Source organism: Sminthopsis crassicaudata, chromosome 1 (assembly GCF_048593235.1).
Source record: "Sminthopsis crassicaudata isolate SCR6 chromosome 1, ASM4859323v1, whole genome shotgun sequence".
Taxonomy (NCBI): domain Eukaryota; kingdom Metazoa; phylum Chordata; class Mammalia; order Dasyuromorphia; family Dasyuridae; genus Sminthopsis; species Sminthopsis crassicaudata.
Genome location: NC_133617.1, coordinates 702,336,944 through 702,354,131, shown reverse-complemented (window position 1 = coordinate 702,354,131; position 17,188 = coordinate 702,336,944). Strand labels below are relative to the sequence as shown.

At 41.1% G+C, this 17,188-nt stretch overlaps 1 protein-coding gene across 1 annotated transcript; it reads left to right on the top strand.

The window, feature by feature from the left end:
• Positions 1–6,060: 6,060 nt before the first annotated feature.
• On the top strand, positions 6,061–12,962 carry RHO (rhodopsin). Its single transcript, XM_074283858.1, has 5 exons — positions 6,061–6,540; positions 9,409–9,577; positions 10,946–11,111; positions 11,501–11,740; positions 12,618–12,962. Exons 1-5 carry the CDS (start codon positions 6,180–6,182, stop codon positions 12,726–12,728), a joined length of 1,047 nt encoding a protein of 348 aa, XP_074139959.1. The 5' UTR covers positions 6,061–6,179; the 3' UTR covers positions 12,729–12,962.
• The last annotated feature ends 4,226 nt before the right edge of the window (positions 12,963–17,188 follow it).

The window sequence follows — 17,188 nt, the reverse complement described above, 5'->3', positions numbered from 1 at the left end:
GACAGCGAAATAGAGACAGACAGAAACAGAAAGACAGAGACAGAGAAAGATACAGAGAGATCTAGACACCAAAGAGTCAATTTGTATTCAAACAAAATCAGTTTTCTCTGGGCATGAATAGTATTTCCCATCACAAGTCCTTCAGAGTAGTCGTGGATCATTGTACTGCTGAGAACAGCAAAGTCATTTATAGCTGGTCATCCCAGAACACTGTCATCACTTTGTATACAGTACATTCCACCCTGCCCAAGTTCTTTCCAGGTTTTTTCCTGAGGCCATCTTGCTCATCACTTCTCATAGAACAACAAAATTCCCTTACAGTCACGTACCACAATTCTCCAATTGATAGGCATCCCCACAGAGAATGTTTTTTAGAGGGACAGTATAGATATCAGTTATATAGATTCATAGGATTTAGAGGGATAAGGGCTCTTAAAGATCACCTAATTCTGTACCCCCTCCTTCATATTACAGATGATAGTGACTTATCTATACATACCTAGTATCTGAACCCTGGAGCCTCTCATCATATCATAAATTTAAAGGTGGAAAGAACCTTAGAGGTTATTGAGTCCATATTCTTTTTATAGATGAGAAAACTGAGCTAGAGAAAGGTCAAATGACTTGTCCAGGTACACAGTGATTAAGTATTTAAGGAAGGATTCTAACTCAGATCTTCCCAACTCAAAGCCCAGTTCTCTGTCCACTGTACTCCGGGCTCTTTCAGCCCCCACCCCCCCCAGCTGCCCCCTCTCATCATCTTGGATTTATTTTGCACATACTCACATGGGTGTCTTTTTAATTTAAGTCCTTTGAAAATACAAACTTACATTTTCTTCTTTGTATTCATAACACAGTGCCAGGCAAATAGTAGGACCTTAATAAAGGCTTGTTGGATGATTGATTGAACCATCATCCAATTCCAATTCCAAACTAACACTTTATTTATTCACTCAGTCAACAAACATTTATTATGCATTTTCATGTGCTAATTGCAGGGAAATGAAACCAAGCAAAAAGGCTCATGGGGCACTTTGGTATTTCAGTGGAGGGAGCAAAGAATTTGGAATTAGGAAGACTCATCTTGAGGAGTTCAAATCTGGCTTCAGACTCTTTGTAGCTGTGTGATCCTGGACAGGTCACTTAACTCTGTTTACCTCAGTTTTCTCATCTATAAAATGAGAAGAGAAAGAAATGGCAAAAACACCAGTATCCTTGCCAAGAAAACCCTAAAATGAGGGTCACGAAGAGTTAGACATTTCTGAAATGAGTGAACAACAACAGAGACCACTCCTTGCTTTCAGGCTTACATTCTAATAGGGTAAAAGAACATATAAAAGAGAAGTGAAGAGGAGGGTAGGAGAAGAAGGAAGTACTGGGGGGATGGTGGCTGAATCTGGAGAATGAGGATGGGGCTGCCTAGACCCTCCCCCCAAATGGAAATTCTAGGGAAAGCCTACCAAAGGCAGAAGGGCCCCACCCTATAGTTTCATAATACCATACTGCCTTTCCATTACTTGCCATTTAGCCTCATCCTTAACAGTTTCTGAATAAGCCCTTTAATTTTTGCTTCTGTTTCCAGATAAAAAATGTATATTTTTAAAAGGGTATCTTTGGAATCCATGTAATGAATGATAAAGGCACAAAACAGTCAGACAGATATAACCTACTGGGGGGAAAATCAATGGTGATTAAAATATACAATAAAACGTTGCTGGACAAAATACTAGAGTTCATTCCATAAACATGTAAATATGTGTGGAAAAAAGAGCCAGTCAGTCAGCAAATAAATAAGAGAAGGGGCAGTTACTAGAATGATTGATGAGGGAAATGGGAAAGATTAAGGAGTGGTGGATTTCAATAAAACTAAATAATACAGTTCAGAACTGGCTAGCAGAAGACTATCAAAGCTTTGCTTGGGGGCATTGACTCAAGATGGGAACAGTGCACTTTCTCTGGAGAAGGGTGATCCCTCATTTCTCCTCAAGGAGACTTTAGGGATGGAACACACTAACCCATTTAGATCATCTGGGGGATGGTCTGCCTCCTCCCAGAAAGAACTGAGATTCTTCACTGCACCATCCTCCCCTTCTACATAATCCTCTTCTGTGTCCTCCTCTCTGTCCCTTTCCCTGATCTTCCCTACAGAAATCCTTCTACTTTCCTTTTCAGCTCCTTTTCCTTACCCTATTAGAATGTAAGCTACAGAACAAGGAGTGGGCCCTTTGCTATTATTGTTTAGTCATTTTTCATTTATGTCCAACTTTTTGTGGCCCCACTTTGGGGTTTTCTTGGCAAAGATACTGGAGTGTTTTACCATTTCCTTCTCCAACTCATTTTACAGATGAGGAAACTGAGGTAAATAGGGTTAAGTGACCTGTCCAGGATCACATCGCTAGTAAGTGTCTGAAGCCAGATTTAAACTCCTGAAAACCCCTTTTAGTAGGTAATATCCCATAGATCAGAACTACTAAGGTCTCACAGTCTTTGGAGCAAGATGTGAAGTGAGGATCAGATGTGTATCATAGGAGACTGGACCTATGATTTCACTGATGTGCAGACCACCAGTGTGGAAACTCCTTCCATAAATACGGAAGGCAACTGGCCCATAACTTAGTCTTAGAGAGTTGTCTGGGGACATTGAGAGGTTAATCCATTTTTGAATGGTCCCAAAGCCATCAGGAGCAAGGTTTGAAGCTAGGCATTCCTGAGTCCATTATAAACTGATTCAAAGACTTGTAATTAATGCATGGATATCAGCCTGGAACCCTGTCCTGTTCAACAATCTTCTCAATAATTTGAATGAAATCAAAGATGGAAGGCTTATGAAATTGTAGAAGACCCCAAGTGCCATTCTAGGGTATTGTCACTCTATGCTGTAGTTAACTGGGAGCCATTAAAGGTTTTTTCAGGGTGACTGCATCCAGTTGTGTTTTAAGAGTCATTTGACAATTGATCAGAATGCATGAGAGCCAGAAATTCTCATTAGGAATCTATAATAATGACCTAGGCAAAAGATGAGACTCTGAGCCAAGATGGTAGTAGTAGTAATGAGAAGGGAAGGGGAAAGCAAGACACTTTAAGAAAATCAACAAGACTTAGTGCCTGGGTGGGAGATGTAAGAGACTCAAAGCTTTTGACCTTGGATCACCAGGAAAATGAATGTACCATTAACAACTTGGGAGGTAAATCAAAAGAAGCACAGTGATGAGTGTGGAAAGATGAATTTTTTTTCAGAAATGACCTTGAGTCTTAAGTACCAGAATATATTCTCCAGGTTGAGATTTCTAAAGGCTAGAACCCCAGTCTCCTGACTGGACAATTCATTGCTCCCTAAGCCTGTATGAACATTCTGCCCTTGTCATTTTCTCATGCTTTCCTGTTCTACTTCTTCCCAGCTACCTCATTCTAAACTCTCTTCCTCTTCTCCAAATCTTACCTGATCTTTAAGGCTCAACTCAAGTCTCACCTCCTTTAAAAACCTTTCCTGAAAACCCCACGTCATATGAATTTGCCCATTGTCTATCAGTTTCCTTGTAATATTTCTTTTATTATTATTTTCATTTTCATGTATGCTTGTCTTGTCTCCTGATTTTAAAGTGTAAGTTCATTAAGAATGGGTTTTGCTATATGCTTTTGTTATATACTATGTACATATGTATATATATATATATATATATATATATATATATATATATATATATATATATATATATATATATATATATATATATATATATCCTTCCCCTTCTCCCACACACTTCTCTCATCTCCTCCCCCTTCACACCTGGCACAGTGCCTTAAATATATCCATATAATCAGTATTTCTTACATGAATTAATAACATTTTATATTCATTCATGCAGCAAATATTCATTTAATCAATCAATCAACAAGACTTTTAAAAGCATCTGTTACATGCTGGGAGCTGTGCTAAATTAGAGTTATAAAGACAAAAATGAAAGTCCTTACCCTTGAGGAGTTTATATTCTAACAGGGGAGATAACATACACACATATGCATGTGTGTATATACATACATGCAAACACACATGTACACGTGCATGTACAAGCAAAACAGGTACAAGGTAACCTGGGAGTTGGGGAGGAAAACAGAATGAGGAAAGCCCTTGTGTAAGACCTGAGATGAATCTTGAAGGAATCAGGGATTTTAGAACGCAGGTGAAGTGAGAGTACATTCTAGACAGGAGAGGAAGCCGACACAAAGTCATACAGCATATGTTGTCTATAGTAGCTAAAAGGTCATTTTGGTTGAACTCTAGAAAGCTGGCAAAGAATGATGGGCAAAGGCTGGAAAAGCGAATTCATATCAGTTTGTATGAAATATTATAGGAGCTGTGGAAAAATAAGTGTACTCATTATGGAAAGCAATTTGAAAATACAGCTCTAAAAGTGTTAAACTGTGCTTCACCTTTCCAGGGCTGTGCTGCAGCCAGCTCCAAGAGCATAAGAGCTGGTTGTTAAATATTCAGTATGAATATTTATATGCCTCAGAAATCAGCAAATGAAACAAATCAAGGGTTGATTTATAGTGTTTTTGTTTTCATTTTCTAGACTTAAAGGGATGGAGAAAATATTAATAATGCAGGTTAAACTTAAAAGTATGTTGTTCATATTTCCCCCATCTGGTTATTAAATGTTTACTAGAGAGCTGGTTATTAAATATTTACTAAAAGACTATGCCTTTGATCCAGGAGTGTCACTACTAGGTTTATACTGCCAAAGAGAACAAAAAAAAAGAAGAAAAGAATCTATATGTATAAAAACATTTATGGCAGCTCTGTTTGCAGTGGCAAAGAACTGGAAACTCAAGGGGTCCTCATTACTTGAGAGACTGGCTGCCTAAAAAATTCCCTGCTGTCATGAAGCCTACATATTGGCAGAGTGGATGTATAATGTACTAGGAAACTGATAAATGTATGAGAAGCACTAAAAATAATAAGAAACATTCAATTTTCCAGTACTTTCAATTTTCCAGAGTGCCTTAAATACTTGATCTCCTTTAAACTTCACAAAAACTCACAAACTCTATTTGGTGATTACCGTATTATTGGTATTGTTGAATCTTGTTTTATGGGTGGGGAAACTGAGGCTAGAGGGAGTCAGCTTTGGAGATGGGATTTGACCCTCCATAGACTTGAGTTAAAGCAAAGCCTTCTGGCCTAGGCACTGATCTGTCTCTCCTATCATGCTTGGGAAGGGACAGTAGACCTAGCTGAATTAAGGTCTTTTATCTCTGGAAGAGCAGGCAGTCTAAGGGAAGAGATAGAAAGCTGATAATACAGAGAGGAAGACCTGGGTTCGAGTAGGGTCTCTGAGCCATTCAATGGGTAAGCCCTTAGCTTCCCAGCCAACTGTCTAATACTGTAGCTAGACAAGTATTTGGTCTGAATCAATGAAGAGAATTTCCAAACAGATCTAGACCCAGACGAAGTTTTTCTACGTTAGCTGTTTACATATTTTCACACATTCTTCACAAATGCAAGACGGTCCTCATGTCCACAAAGACCTCATCCCTGTCTCGCTGTCTTGCTGTTTCCTTCTGTAATTTTCTGCAGTTTTCACGCAGCAAATAGCATTTCAGAGCCATGTATGGTCATTCCAATGTGGCCTTGAGAAATTAAAAAGGGGCTTTAAGAGTTGATCAAATTGCTGGGGTATGGGGAGGGAATATTTTTTGTTTTCTTAATAATTGAGTCTGGTTTCTTTCAAGCATCAAAATGACCGCTCTCTGGCCAAGGGACCACAATCTCTCTTAGGAGTCCTTGCTTGGCTCAGAGCTTCTTGTTAATGAACTCTATTCACCCCCTGGGGGCCCCCTTTCTTTTGGGGTCTCAGGCCTAATTTTCCCACTCCAAGAGGGCTCGTTTCCCTAGTTGACAAGAGTCACCTTGGTGCCTTCCTGGGAAGCTAATTAGGGCTTGCCAACCTAGCTGGATTAGGATGATTAATCATGCCCTGAATCTTCTGGGTGCTGACACAATGGAAGGAGGGCTTACCCAGAGGGGGTCACTTTATAAGGACCTCAAGCCACAGCTCCCAGCTCCTTCTAATGTGGCTGGTGTAGCCTCTTGCCCCAGTCTGGGAAGAAGACGAGGAAGGTCCTTGCTAGTGCCCCATCCCCTGTAGGCCCAGGGCAGAAAGAGCAGAGTTGCAGCCATGAATGGCACAGAGGGACCCAACTTTTACGTCCCCTACTCCAATAAGAGTGGGGTGGTCCGGAGCCCCTATGAGGAGCCCCAATACTATCTAGCCGAGCCATGGATGTTTTCCTGCCTGGCGGCTTATATGTTCATGCTGATCGTCCTGGGCTTCCCCATCAACTTCCTCACCCTCTACGTCACCATTCAGCACAAGAAACTGCGAACACCCTTGAATTACATCCTTCTGAACTTGGCAGTGGCTGATCTCTTCATGGTAATTTGTGGCTTCACCACCACCCTGGTAACCTCCCTCAATGGCTACTTTGTCTTTGGAACCACTGGCTGCCTAGTGGAAGGCTTCTTCGCCACCACAGGAGGTAAGGAATTCTGGAGGGAAGGGAGGAAGAGCGTCTCTCAGCTCATCCGGCATTGGAGAGGGAGGAGATCTCCAGGGTCAGGGCTGCCTGCGGGACTTGGGCCGATGGGGGTCACCGGTAGAATTTAAGATTCTACACTTAGAGCTGGGTCTCTTTCTCTTAAAGGCAGAGGTGGGGGGGCTATGGATAAAAAAATAGCATAAACTTCTTGAATATAGTTAGTGTTTCTTAACTTTTTTTTCCCTCTCTTTTCAAACCTTTGTTGTTAAAAGGGATGATTCACTAGGTATGAGGAGGGATATATATATATGTATATATTTTTAAGGAGGGATATATTTTTAAAGACCAATAAAAGGAAGAAATATATATTTTTAAAAAAAGCCATTTAGACCAGGGCTTCTTAAACTTTTTCCTCTAACAATTCCTTTTTATCTAAAATATTGTTATGTGCCTCCAGGTATTTAGGTACATAAAATAAACACATAAACCAAACGTTTACTAATAACAAATCACAATTTTGCGACCCTCACATTCAATGATGTGACCCTTTATGGGTTCACGATTTACAATTTAAGAAACTTTGATTTAGATCAATCCTGTTATTTTACAAGTGAGGCAAAAGGGAAGAAACTTATCTGAGGTTATATAGGTAGCAACGAGCAGAGTCAAGATTTGAATTAAAGTCCTTTGACTTTAAATTCAATTGTACCCCACTCCCCTTCCCCTCAAATAGATTTCATTTCTAAGGTGGGGAAGGAAGCTGGGAGTATTTAAGAACCCTTTCAGAGGAATAGAATGCTTTAGGGGAATGATTTTGAGACAAAAAAGAGCAGTGATGGCATCTATCATAGCTACAGCTACAATGGGTGCTAATGTTTTCCCCCCTCCATGCACAATGGTTTTGCCAGGAATGCTTGAAGCATGAGATAATTCACAGTTTGAAAATTTTAATTTTGGAAGGGACCTTAGGAGATTCCAGCTTGAAAAGGAACTTTGGGACCATCTACTCCAATCTGTTCTATTTACAGGTGAAAGAAACTAAGGTTTCTTAACTTAGGGCAAGGGTGTGCTGGTAAACATTTAGCAACCAGACCTCCATTTAATTTTAAACTGTATTAGTAGCATTTTCCTGAATTATTTTCTTACATTTAGACACTTAAAAATAAAAGAGCAAGTCTTGATTTATCGATTTTTGAGTTGTAAATGATCACACGGAAAACGGAAGCATTGGCTCGGGCTGGCTGGTTAGAGCAGGCTCCAGGACATCTGTCCCTGCCCAGAGACTTGCCCAAGAATGGCTAATGGCAGGACTAGATCCTAGATGGGTAGACTTGGGTCCAGTGCCCTTAATAGAGCCATACAGGAGCTATTGCTCAGTAAATGTGTGCCTCAAGTGTTGCCCATAGATTATGGGATTATGGGATTTACAGCTGGATGATTATCTAATCTAACCTCATTTTACTGAGGAGGCAACTGAAGGTCAAATAGAGTGACTTGTCTGAGGCGCTCATCTAGTGAGGAATAGAATTAGAATTGAAACCCACATTCACTGAGTACAAATCCAGTTGTCCACACCCGGCTGCTTGGTCTGCCTGTGTTGTCTTGCAACCCCTAATGGGTTGTTAGTATTCTGAGATCCAGGATGCTGTATTTCCTTATTTCTGTGTGTCGATTACTCTAGACTTTTGTATTTAGAAGGAACTTTGTGACTGTTAGACAAAGAGAGGATCCTCGAAGCCCAGAATCAAAGAATTTAAGGGTTGAAAGGGACTTCACTGAACCTCTCATCTAACCCATACGCCCAAAGATTCCCCTGTATAAATATTTCTGATAAATGGTCTGCTAGCTTCTCCTTAGAGACTTCTAAAGTTGGAAAATTCATCAGTCCTTGAGGTAGCCCTAGGGCTACATTTCTTTTTTCAGTTTACTTGCTTTTCCTTACACCATGATGTGTTGGGAATTACAATTCTCAACTCTTAGGATGACTTACACATTTTGGTATTCTTCTGTCATGTGAGAACATTAAGGCGACATACAAAAATCTTACATAAATTAACTAGATGCACAAATTTGCAGGTTGTAAATGCAAACTTTTTTTTTTTGGTAACTCAAGGTTGCTAGGGTTTAGGGATCTTCCCTGCTCTCCTGGCCTCTAGACCTGAAGTGCTTCTGGGTAGAAGATGGATAGATCAATGTAGGTGTGGGTGAATGAGTGCCCACTGAGAGGTCAGGAGAGGTTCTCCTGAAAGGACAGTCTCAGTTTCTCCCAGCTTACCTTCTCTATATAGGACAAGTGACTACCTCTGCCTCTTAGAACATCATGAAGGTATAAGTGATTCAAGAGAATCTGAATGCTTAGATCTCCCATGCAGCCTGAGGGAGAATCAGAAGAGTTCCTGGGTGCCTCCCCCCAATGCTTCTTGCAAGGATGCTTGAAATTCCACCATTCCTTTGGGTTCAGCTTTATCCTTTCTTTCCCAGGATAGTCTTCAAAGATACAAATATCCTTAAGCAAGGATCTAATTAAGTCTGTAATACCTCTCTGAGAGTGACCTTATCAGATTCCTCCCAGCTAAGGGGTTGGAGCAAGGGCAACAGGAGAGAGTTCTTAGTACTTGGAATGGGAATGGGGATGAATGGGGATGGGAGGGGGGGGGGGAAAGAGACAGAAAAAATAAATTTTGCCTCTTGCACAATTTTGCACCAAGTTGATTATTCATAATAATGGAGTCCAAGAGAATGTCTGGATTTGTTTGGGTGTGGGACTCCAATCTTTCTTTTCTCCCTTTCTTTGTCCTTCCTTTCATCTTTTCCCTTTTTTCTACTGGGTTTTCTAAAATAGGAAATGTCTCTCATTGTGTCTTACAGGTGAAGTAGCCCTCTGGGCCTTGGTGGTTTTGGCCATTGAGAGATATATTGTGGTCTGCAAGCCAATGAGCAACTTCAGGTTTGGGGAGAACCATGCCATCATGGGCGTCGCCTTCACTTGGATCATGGCTCTGGCTTGTTCTGTTCCACCCATCTTTGGCTGGTCCAGGTTAGTGGAATGTAGAGAGGGAGGCAAGGAGGTAAGGGTGGGGGAGGAAAGATAGTTCCCTTGGATACTAAGGATGCTTTTTTGGTTGAGTGGAGGGAGAGAGGGCCTTTCATCCTGTCCCTGCTCCTTCACTGGTGTTCCTTGGGAGCAAAATCAACATTAATTCATCAAAGAGCACAGGATTGAGGCTGGAAGATTTCCTTCAGATCATTTAGTCCATTCCCCTCCTTTTATAAGTGAAAAAATGGATGTCTAGAGATATTAAATGATTTTCCCCTAATTGCATTGCTTGTAAAGAAAAAAGGTAGGATTTGAATCCAGATCCTTTTGATCTGAATAGTTTCTTTCTGCTGCATCAGACTGCCTCCTTGGGAAAGATATAGGGGGTAAGGTAGAAGTACCATCTGATTGGACGCCAAGCTTGGGACAGATATCTGTGAGCGGTTCCAATGAAGAGGCCTTTAGAATATGGAAAATCTAAGATGCCTCCTTTCACCTTGGCTAACCACTAATCCCTACTTAAGCTGGGACCAAAGTCCAATCCTCTTTAGCTCAGATCCCATGGTATTTCATCTGACCTTGAGTGTCTATCCGCATGGACAAACTATTCATCAATGGAGATGCCCATTCAGGTCTATGATCTATGTGAGTTTCACTATCACCTAGTCTTAAGCTTCAAAGAAGAAGAAGAAGCTGAGGAGGAAGGTTGCATCTCCTCCAGAATAAAACAAATGACAAAACTATATTACAGACATTCCCCGACAATCCAATTTTCAAAGCTCTTTGCTGAAGGAAATAAATACTGAGCTTTCCCCAGGTTCAACAGGCATACATCTAACAATGTTTCCTGCTGATAACTTTCTATCTTCTACTATAATATGACCCCACTGGCCTTTTCTCTCCTGTGAAGGGTTGATCCCTTTTATTTTAATTTTTATTATTTTATTAATAACCTTTTGACAATGCGGACATTTTTCTCTGTCTTCTTTTCTCCAAGATTAATTAACTCCTTCCACCTCAAAGATCCCTTATAGGCAGGCAGATACTATTTTTTGCTTCAGTGTGTTCCTGGGGATCTCCTTGGAAATCAGAATAAATGTTTTCCCTCCTATTTACCTCCTTTTTCCTTTAGCCAGCAGTTGCTCATTTTCACCCCATGGCTGAATGTAGCCGGGGCAGTGGGCAACCAAGGACTCAGTGACTAAAACTGACAATGACCATGGGAAATGGGAAATACTGGTAATGAGGGAAATGCCCCATCGCCAAAAGTTGAGACAACCACTATTCCTTAAACTTTCTCTTCTAGTCTCTGAAATAGCAGGTTAATCTTATCAATGCCGTCTTCAATTGAGTGGGGTTTTCCTGCAGGTATATTCCAGAAGGAATGCAATGTTCGTGTGGAATTGACTATTATACTCTCAACCCTGAATTCAACAATGAATCTTTCGTCATCTACATGTTCGTGGTTCACTTCATCATTCCACTGACCGTCATTTTCTTCTGCTATGGACAACTGGTCTTCACAGTCAAAGAGGTCTGGATAGCCTTTTTACTTCCTAAGGCTCTCATTTAAGTATATCTTCATAACCCAGTCCCTTCCTCCTGTTCTACCTCACCTTCCTGGACATTTGTTTCTCTCTTCCCTTTCCTTCTTGTTTTTCTCTGTTTCTTGATTCATTCAGTCAACTATTCACCCAACCCATACAACTGGCCAGTCATTATTAAATATGTATTGTTGGTAACACTCTTTAGGGGAAGTGGATATAAAATGTGTAGCAGTAAAATCTGTCATAAAGTAATGGGAAAAAGGATTTTGCAGGGAAGATAGATTATTACTCAATGGTAGACAATCTCAAAAAGATAAACTGAGGATTGTTACTCAGTGATGGCCAGTCTCAAAAGACAATCTAATGTTTTCTCCAGGCCGCAGCCCAGCAGCAAGAGTCTGCTACCACCCAGAAGGCTGAGAAGGAAGTCACCCGTATGGTCATTATCATGGTCATCGCTTTCTTGATTTGCTGGGTGCCCTATGCTTCTGTGGCTTTTTACATTTTCACTCATCAAGGCTCTGACTTTGGCCCAATCTTCATGACTCTCCCGGCTTTCTTTGCCAAGAGTTCATCCATTTACAACCCAGTCATCTACATCATGATGAACAAGCAGGTACTTGGGTTGGGAAAAAGGAGGGAAATGTTCACCTAGAGAGTTAAAGGGGAGAATAGAGATCAGGATGAACTTTGCTGCCAGAGTTAAGCAATAGAGGTAATAGAAATAGAGGTAACCAGAAGTAGTAGTAAGCGCCTGAGAATGAGGATGGATTCCAGTCTAGCCTTTAAAACCAACTAGTTAAGTAACTTTCACCTGCCACTCCACCAGTCTGCTCCGCCCCTTTTTTATCTCCAGAATACAGAGGTTGAACAGATGTATCTATCTCTAAAAATGATTTTGATGGCCTTGATTGCAGTTCTCATTTGGCTCATTTGATCTATCCTTGTTATGGAGGTGCACAGGGTGATAAGAAATCGTGCTCTAATTCAAGAGTTGTGCCATGGAACTATTTTAATGGCAAAGCTCTTTTAGGGGGGGATCTCAGAGGCCATCTGCTCCAGCAGCCCCTCATTTTGCAGCTGAGGAAATTGAAGTTTCAGTAACACTTCACACTTAGTAAGCAGCAGAAGTGAGATTTGAAACCAGGTCTCCCAACTCTAGAGGCTCTGCTCTTTCCCTGCCTTGGTTTAAGAGCATTAATTTACAGCTAAATGAATGGGTGTTTAGGTTCTCTCATCCTAAATTCATTTGTATGAGGAAGTTAACCTCAGCATGATGTATTATAGAACCCTTTTTGAAGAGCAGCTCCTGAGGGGGAAGAAGAAAGAGACCCCAGGGTCTTTGGAGGAATCAGGGAGCATGGAAGTAGAGAGTGGAGGCTGGGAAAACCAAAGACAAATTCCCTGCTACCCTCTTGTACTGAAAGCCAACCCTGTGCCAAGTGTTCTCTGAAGAGAGAATTCTCTTGCCATCTTTGTTTTTTCCTTTCTAGTTCCGAACCTGCATGATCACCACTCTCTGCTGTGGCAAGAATCCATTGGGTGATGACGAGGCCTCCACCACAGCCTCCAAGACGGAGACCAGCCAGGTTGCTCCTGCATAAGCTCTGAGAAAGGCTCCAACTACACCGGCACACACAAGACCCCCCAAAGGTCGCCAACAGCTCACCTCTAGGAATGTCACCCTTGCCCCTAAGTCCTGATTCACAGCTACCCACTGAGAGTGACTGTACAGCATTAGGAGCAGTATCTATCCATCAGAAGAAGACTTTACCCAGTACCCACATTTTGAAACAAAAGGAAAAAAAATAAATCAAAATCCTCCAATTATTCCCCAATTTTCAAAGCCAGCCAGATACTTTTCTATATGGTCTGAATGCTGCAGACACCAGTATCACCTTTTGAGATCTGATCCTAAAATCCTTGGTTCTGACAGGTTAATATGATATGGAACCCTTTGGGGGGTGGGTGGCCCGAGTCCATTCACTTCACAGCGACATATGCACTCTTACCCTCAGGAAAAATGACCCAGCTTAGACATAAGCATCTAGCACAAGGCTGGGCCATCAGTAGGTATTTAATTAATGCTTATTGAATGAATGAAAGTGAATGAATGAACAAATAATGAATGAATGAATGAATGAATGAATGAATAAGTGATTAAGTTAAGGGCTTGAAAGAGTCCAACTGATCTCACAAAATGACATTTGGGTGATTTTGGTTACTATGGCATTCATATCAAAACTTTTCCCTCTTCTTTCTGAGATGACTCATTTTAAGACAACGAGAGGAGCAAGGGAGCTGAGCTGAGCTGAGATACCCCTGATATATATATATATATTTTTTTTTTTGTTGTTTTTTTTTTCCCTGATATATTTTTAAAATGAGCTTGGGAGATAATAGGACAACTAAAATGGTCCTTTTGCAGCTTCCTTTTCTCTAGTTACTCTGGTCTCTGCTCACTAGGGTCAGATGGCTCTTCAATGAAAGTTGGAAACAGGTGGGTCTCTGAGCAAAGCAGGGAATTTAGCAGGTGTTCTTACACCTTAAACATTAGGTGTTGTTTTCTAGGTTTACAGAAAGAAGAAAATAAGAAAACCAAAAGACAGGTCAGAGGAAGTGGGGAGGAAAGAAATGCTTAGGGATTGGAGGATGTGGGTGTTGGAGGAGGCTATTTCTCCTGGTTTTTCTGATTCTCTTCTTTCCTCTCAGGCTTCAGAAACCCAAAGACCTTCCTTTTTTCCCCCACGGCCACAGCCCAGGGGAGAAATGTTTGTTTTTGCTTTTGTAAAATATTTAATATCTTATTCCTAATTATCTACAGCTTCTCAAAGATCTATAGGGAACTTTAAAAAACCATATAAGTTCAGCATTTAGTAAAAACTGATAATTGCAAATAAAACTCTTTTTGCAAGTTAACTGAATGAATGAATGAACAGAGATTGAAATAGCTTTGAAGTTCAGGGTCAGGTGATTTACTCAATAGTCACACTAATGTCTGATTCAACTCTTGAGATTTTCAAAGTTTTTTTTTTTTTTTTTTTTTTTTTTTTTTTTTTTTTTTTTGTTTTGTTTTTGTTTTTGTTTTTTAGTGGAGTGGGAGGGATACAGGATTCAATTAGATCACTTTTTTTTTTTTTTCTGAAAACTTGATTCCATCCTCAAGGGATCACAGACATGGGGAGTTCCAAGGGTCCCTGGCAGGCAGAGGAGAGAATTCTGGGAATATAGCTTACTGGGGAAATTGGGGCAGTCCTTAGAGGGATGGCCCTAGTGGGCTCCTACCTATTCACACCCCCTGCAATGGCTGCCTCTGGAATGTCACTGAGGTTTCATTTGGTGAATGGTCATGGCTATTCATCGGTTTCTGTTTGGCTGCTGTTATTCCCAGAGGAAAACAAAAAGACATGCATGTGAGCATTAAAAAGGACTCTTCCATGTTTCCAAAATGTCTGGTGGTATTTTCTTCCCTCCCCGTCTCTAAACTATCTGCCCACAGGGAAAGAATGAAATCAGTGGTTCATCACTTGGCTAACTATGGATGCTGACCTCAAGTCTTTCTTCATGATCTCCTGGGCTGGACCATTGCCTGTGGTAACAGCTGGTGTGTGGACTGTCATGCCAGCCTCAAGTGGAGTAGTCCAGTGGGTAGCAGACCAGCAAACCCTGAATGGACCGCTTCATCTAGCAGACTGGGACTGAGGAAGAAAGGAGGATCCCAGAGCTTCCCAAAGAGATCACACAATGGTTCCCTTTAGATATCTGAAAGACTAGTGGAAAAGAGATCATCTCGGTCTGTGCTCTTCCAGGGAATACAGACCGTTGGGTGGACATTAGAGGTAGGCAGTTTTTAGTTTAATAGATGGAAGAACTTTCAAGTACTGAGGTCTAGGTAATAGTGGAATGAGTTCTTTGGAGAGGTGGTAAGCTCTAAGCTCATATGGATCTACGTAAGTACTAGGTGATGATCCAAGGTCATACAGTTGCTAACGAACTAGCCATCCCAGATCCCATTCATTCATTCAGCAAGCACTGTTGAATTCCCTCATTTGGCCTTTTCATCCAAGTCTCCTTTCCTCCTCCACACAAACCCATTGATTTCTATACTATTTCCTAGAAGATCTATGGAAAGGGGCAAAGGGGTGAGACTGGTACAATCAATCAACTGAACAGCTATTGGGTGCCAGGCAGGTAAGGGATAAGATGATCTACTGTACTTGAGTCACTCTCCCTAAATCTCTCAGGCTGAGACATATTGGAGCCTGGGGACATGTTGGAGGCTGGGTACAACTCCACTGGGATGTAGGGAAGTGTCTTAGAATATTACAGTCCAGTCTGGAATTTGCAGCTGAAAGAAAGCTGACCATTCCTGCCGCAGGAGGCTAGATTCTCAGGAGGAGAAGCTAGCAGGAGGGAACCTCTTTTCTTCTGGTCCAGTGATGTCACTGCCTCCATTTCTCTCCTGCCCTCTCTTCCAGCAGCGGTCTTAGGAGGGATGGGGAAGGTGCAGAGAGCACGTGCCAACAAGTCTTGCTCACAGGTGTCAATCCTTTAGGAGCTGAAGGTATTAGTAGTGAGCAGAAAGCCCACAGATCTTCGGACCAACCTCATCCCATGGCTCTCATCCATTTTTCCCTGGGATGGAGTTGTGATTGAGCTCCTACTTTCTCTATTTTTCTCTCTTTGATGAAGTGTTTGCTGTAACCTGACTCACTTGCAGAACACAAGCTATGGAGCCACCTGGCTTAAACAATTAGGGAGAAAGGGCATGACTGCTGTGGAAGAGGCAAATTACTTAGACATCAGAGACAATATTGTTAAATGACTTCATTAGCTCCCGTCTGTCTCAGCAGAATCTTCTGATAGGACCTCCCTACATTTGTTAGCATCTGCTCCCACCTCAGCTGTTTTCCTAGCTGTATTAATAAGGCCTTATCTTCCATAGGATCATAAATTTAGACCTAGAAGAGACCTTGGATTTTAATTTTACAGATGAGGAAACTGAGGTAAATTGAGGCTGTGTGACCCTAGGCAAGATCTTAAACTCTTTCTGCCTTAGTTTTTTGTCTATAAAATGGGGATAATAGTACCCACTTCCCAGAGTTGTTGTAAAGATCAAATGGGATAATAATGGCAAAGCACTTATGTGCCCAGCACATAGTAGGTGCTATATAAATGTTAGCTATTCTTATTGTTATCATTGTCATTATTGTGAAATATTGACAATAACAGCATTAACACTGTTAACGTTTTATTAAATGACATAGCCTGAATCACACAGGTAGTAAGTATCTAAGGTTGTCACCTCACTGTATCAGTTTGATAATCACTGTTTTACATTATGGCTTGAGATCTGGTGATGTCTGAGGGTGATTACAGATGTAGGGGGAGAGGTGTCCTTACGGGTCAATCATTCCCACCTTCTCAGCTAATAAATAAGGAAACTGAGTCCTTGAGAAAATACTAAGTAGGCACTGAACCCACTCTCTGACTCTCAGTTCAGCTCACTTTGTGTTTCAGCTGCCTCTTGGAGGTCCATCCCTCTTACTCCTTCTGTCAGCTCTTAATCGATGCTCATTCAAAATTCAGTTTCCCAGGAAGGGAAGTCACACACCTCAGGGCTTTTCTCTTTTAGAAAAGAGACAAGAGGTCAGTTGGGAAGACTCTGAAAAATGCCCAGGATTCCAGAGATTAGCTCACCTCCACTGATGAGGAAACTGAAGTCCAAAGCTATACAATTGACATCAATACGTAGTCATTTCTGTCTTAAAACAGAATCCAAGAATCAGAATTAGAAGGCTCCTTGGGGGCCATTAGAGTCCAATTGGAACAAAAATATCCTCTGTGTCCTACCCCATAAGTCATTATCCAGGCTTTGGCTGAACTCTTCTTTTGATGGGAGCCTACCTCCAATTTAGACGTGCATTCTTTTGTTTTTAATTGTTTTATTTTTCTGGTTATGCATGTATATTAAGTTTTAATACATATTTCTTTATGAATAATGTTGATAGAGAAAAATCAGAACAAAAGGGAAAAACCACGAGAGGAAAAAAAATAGAAAAAA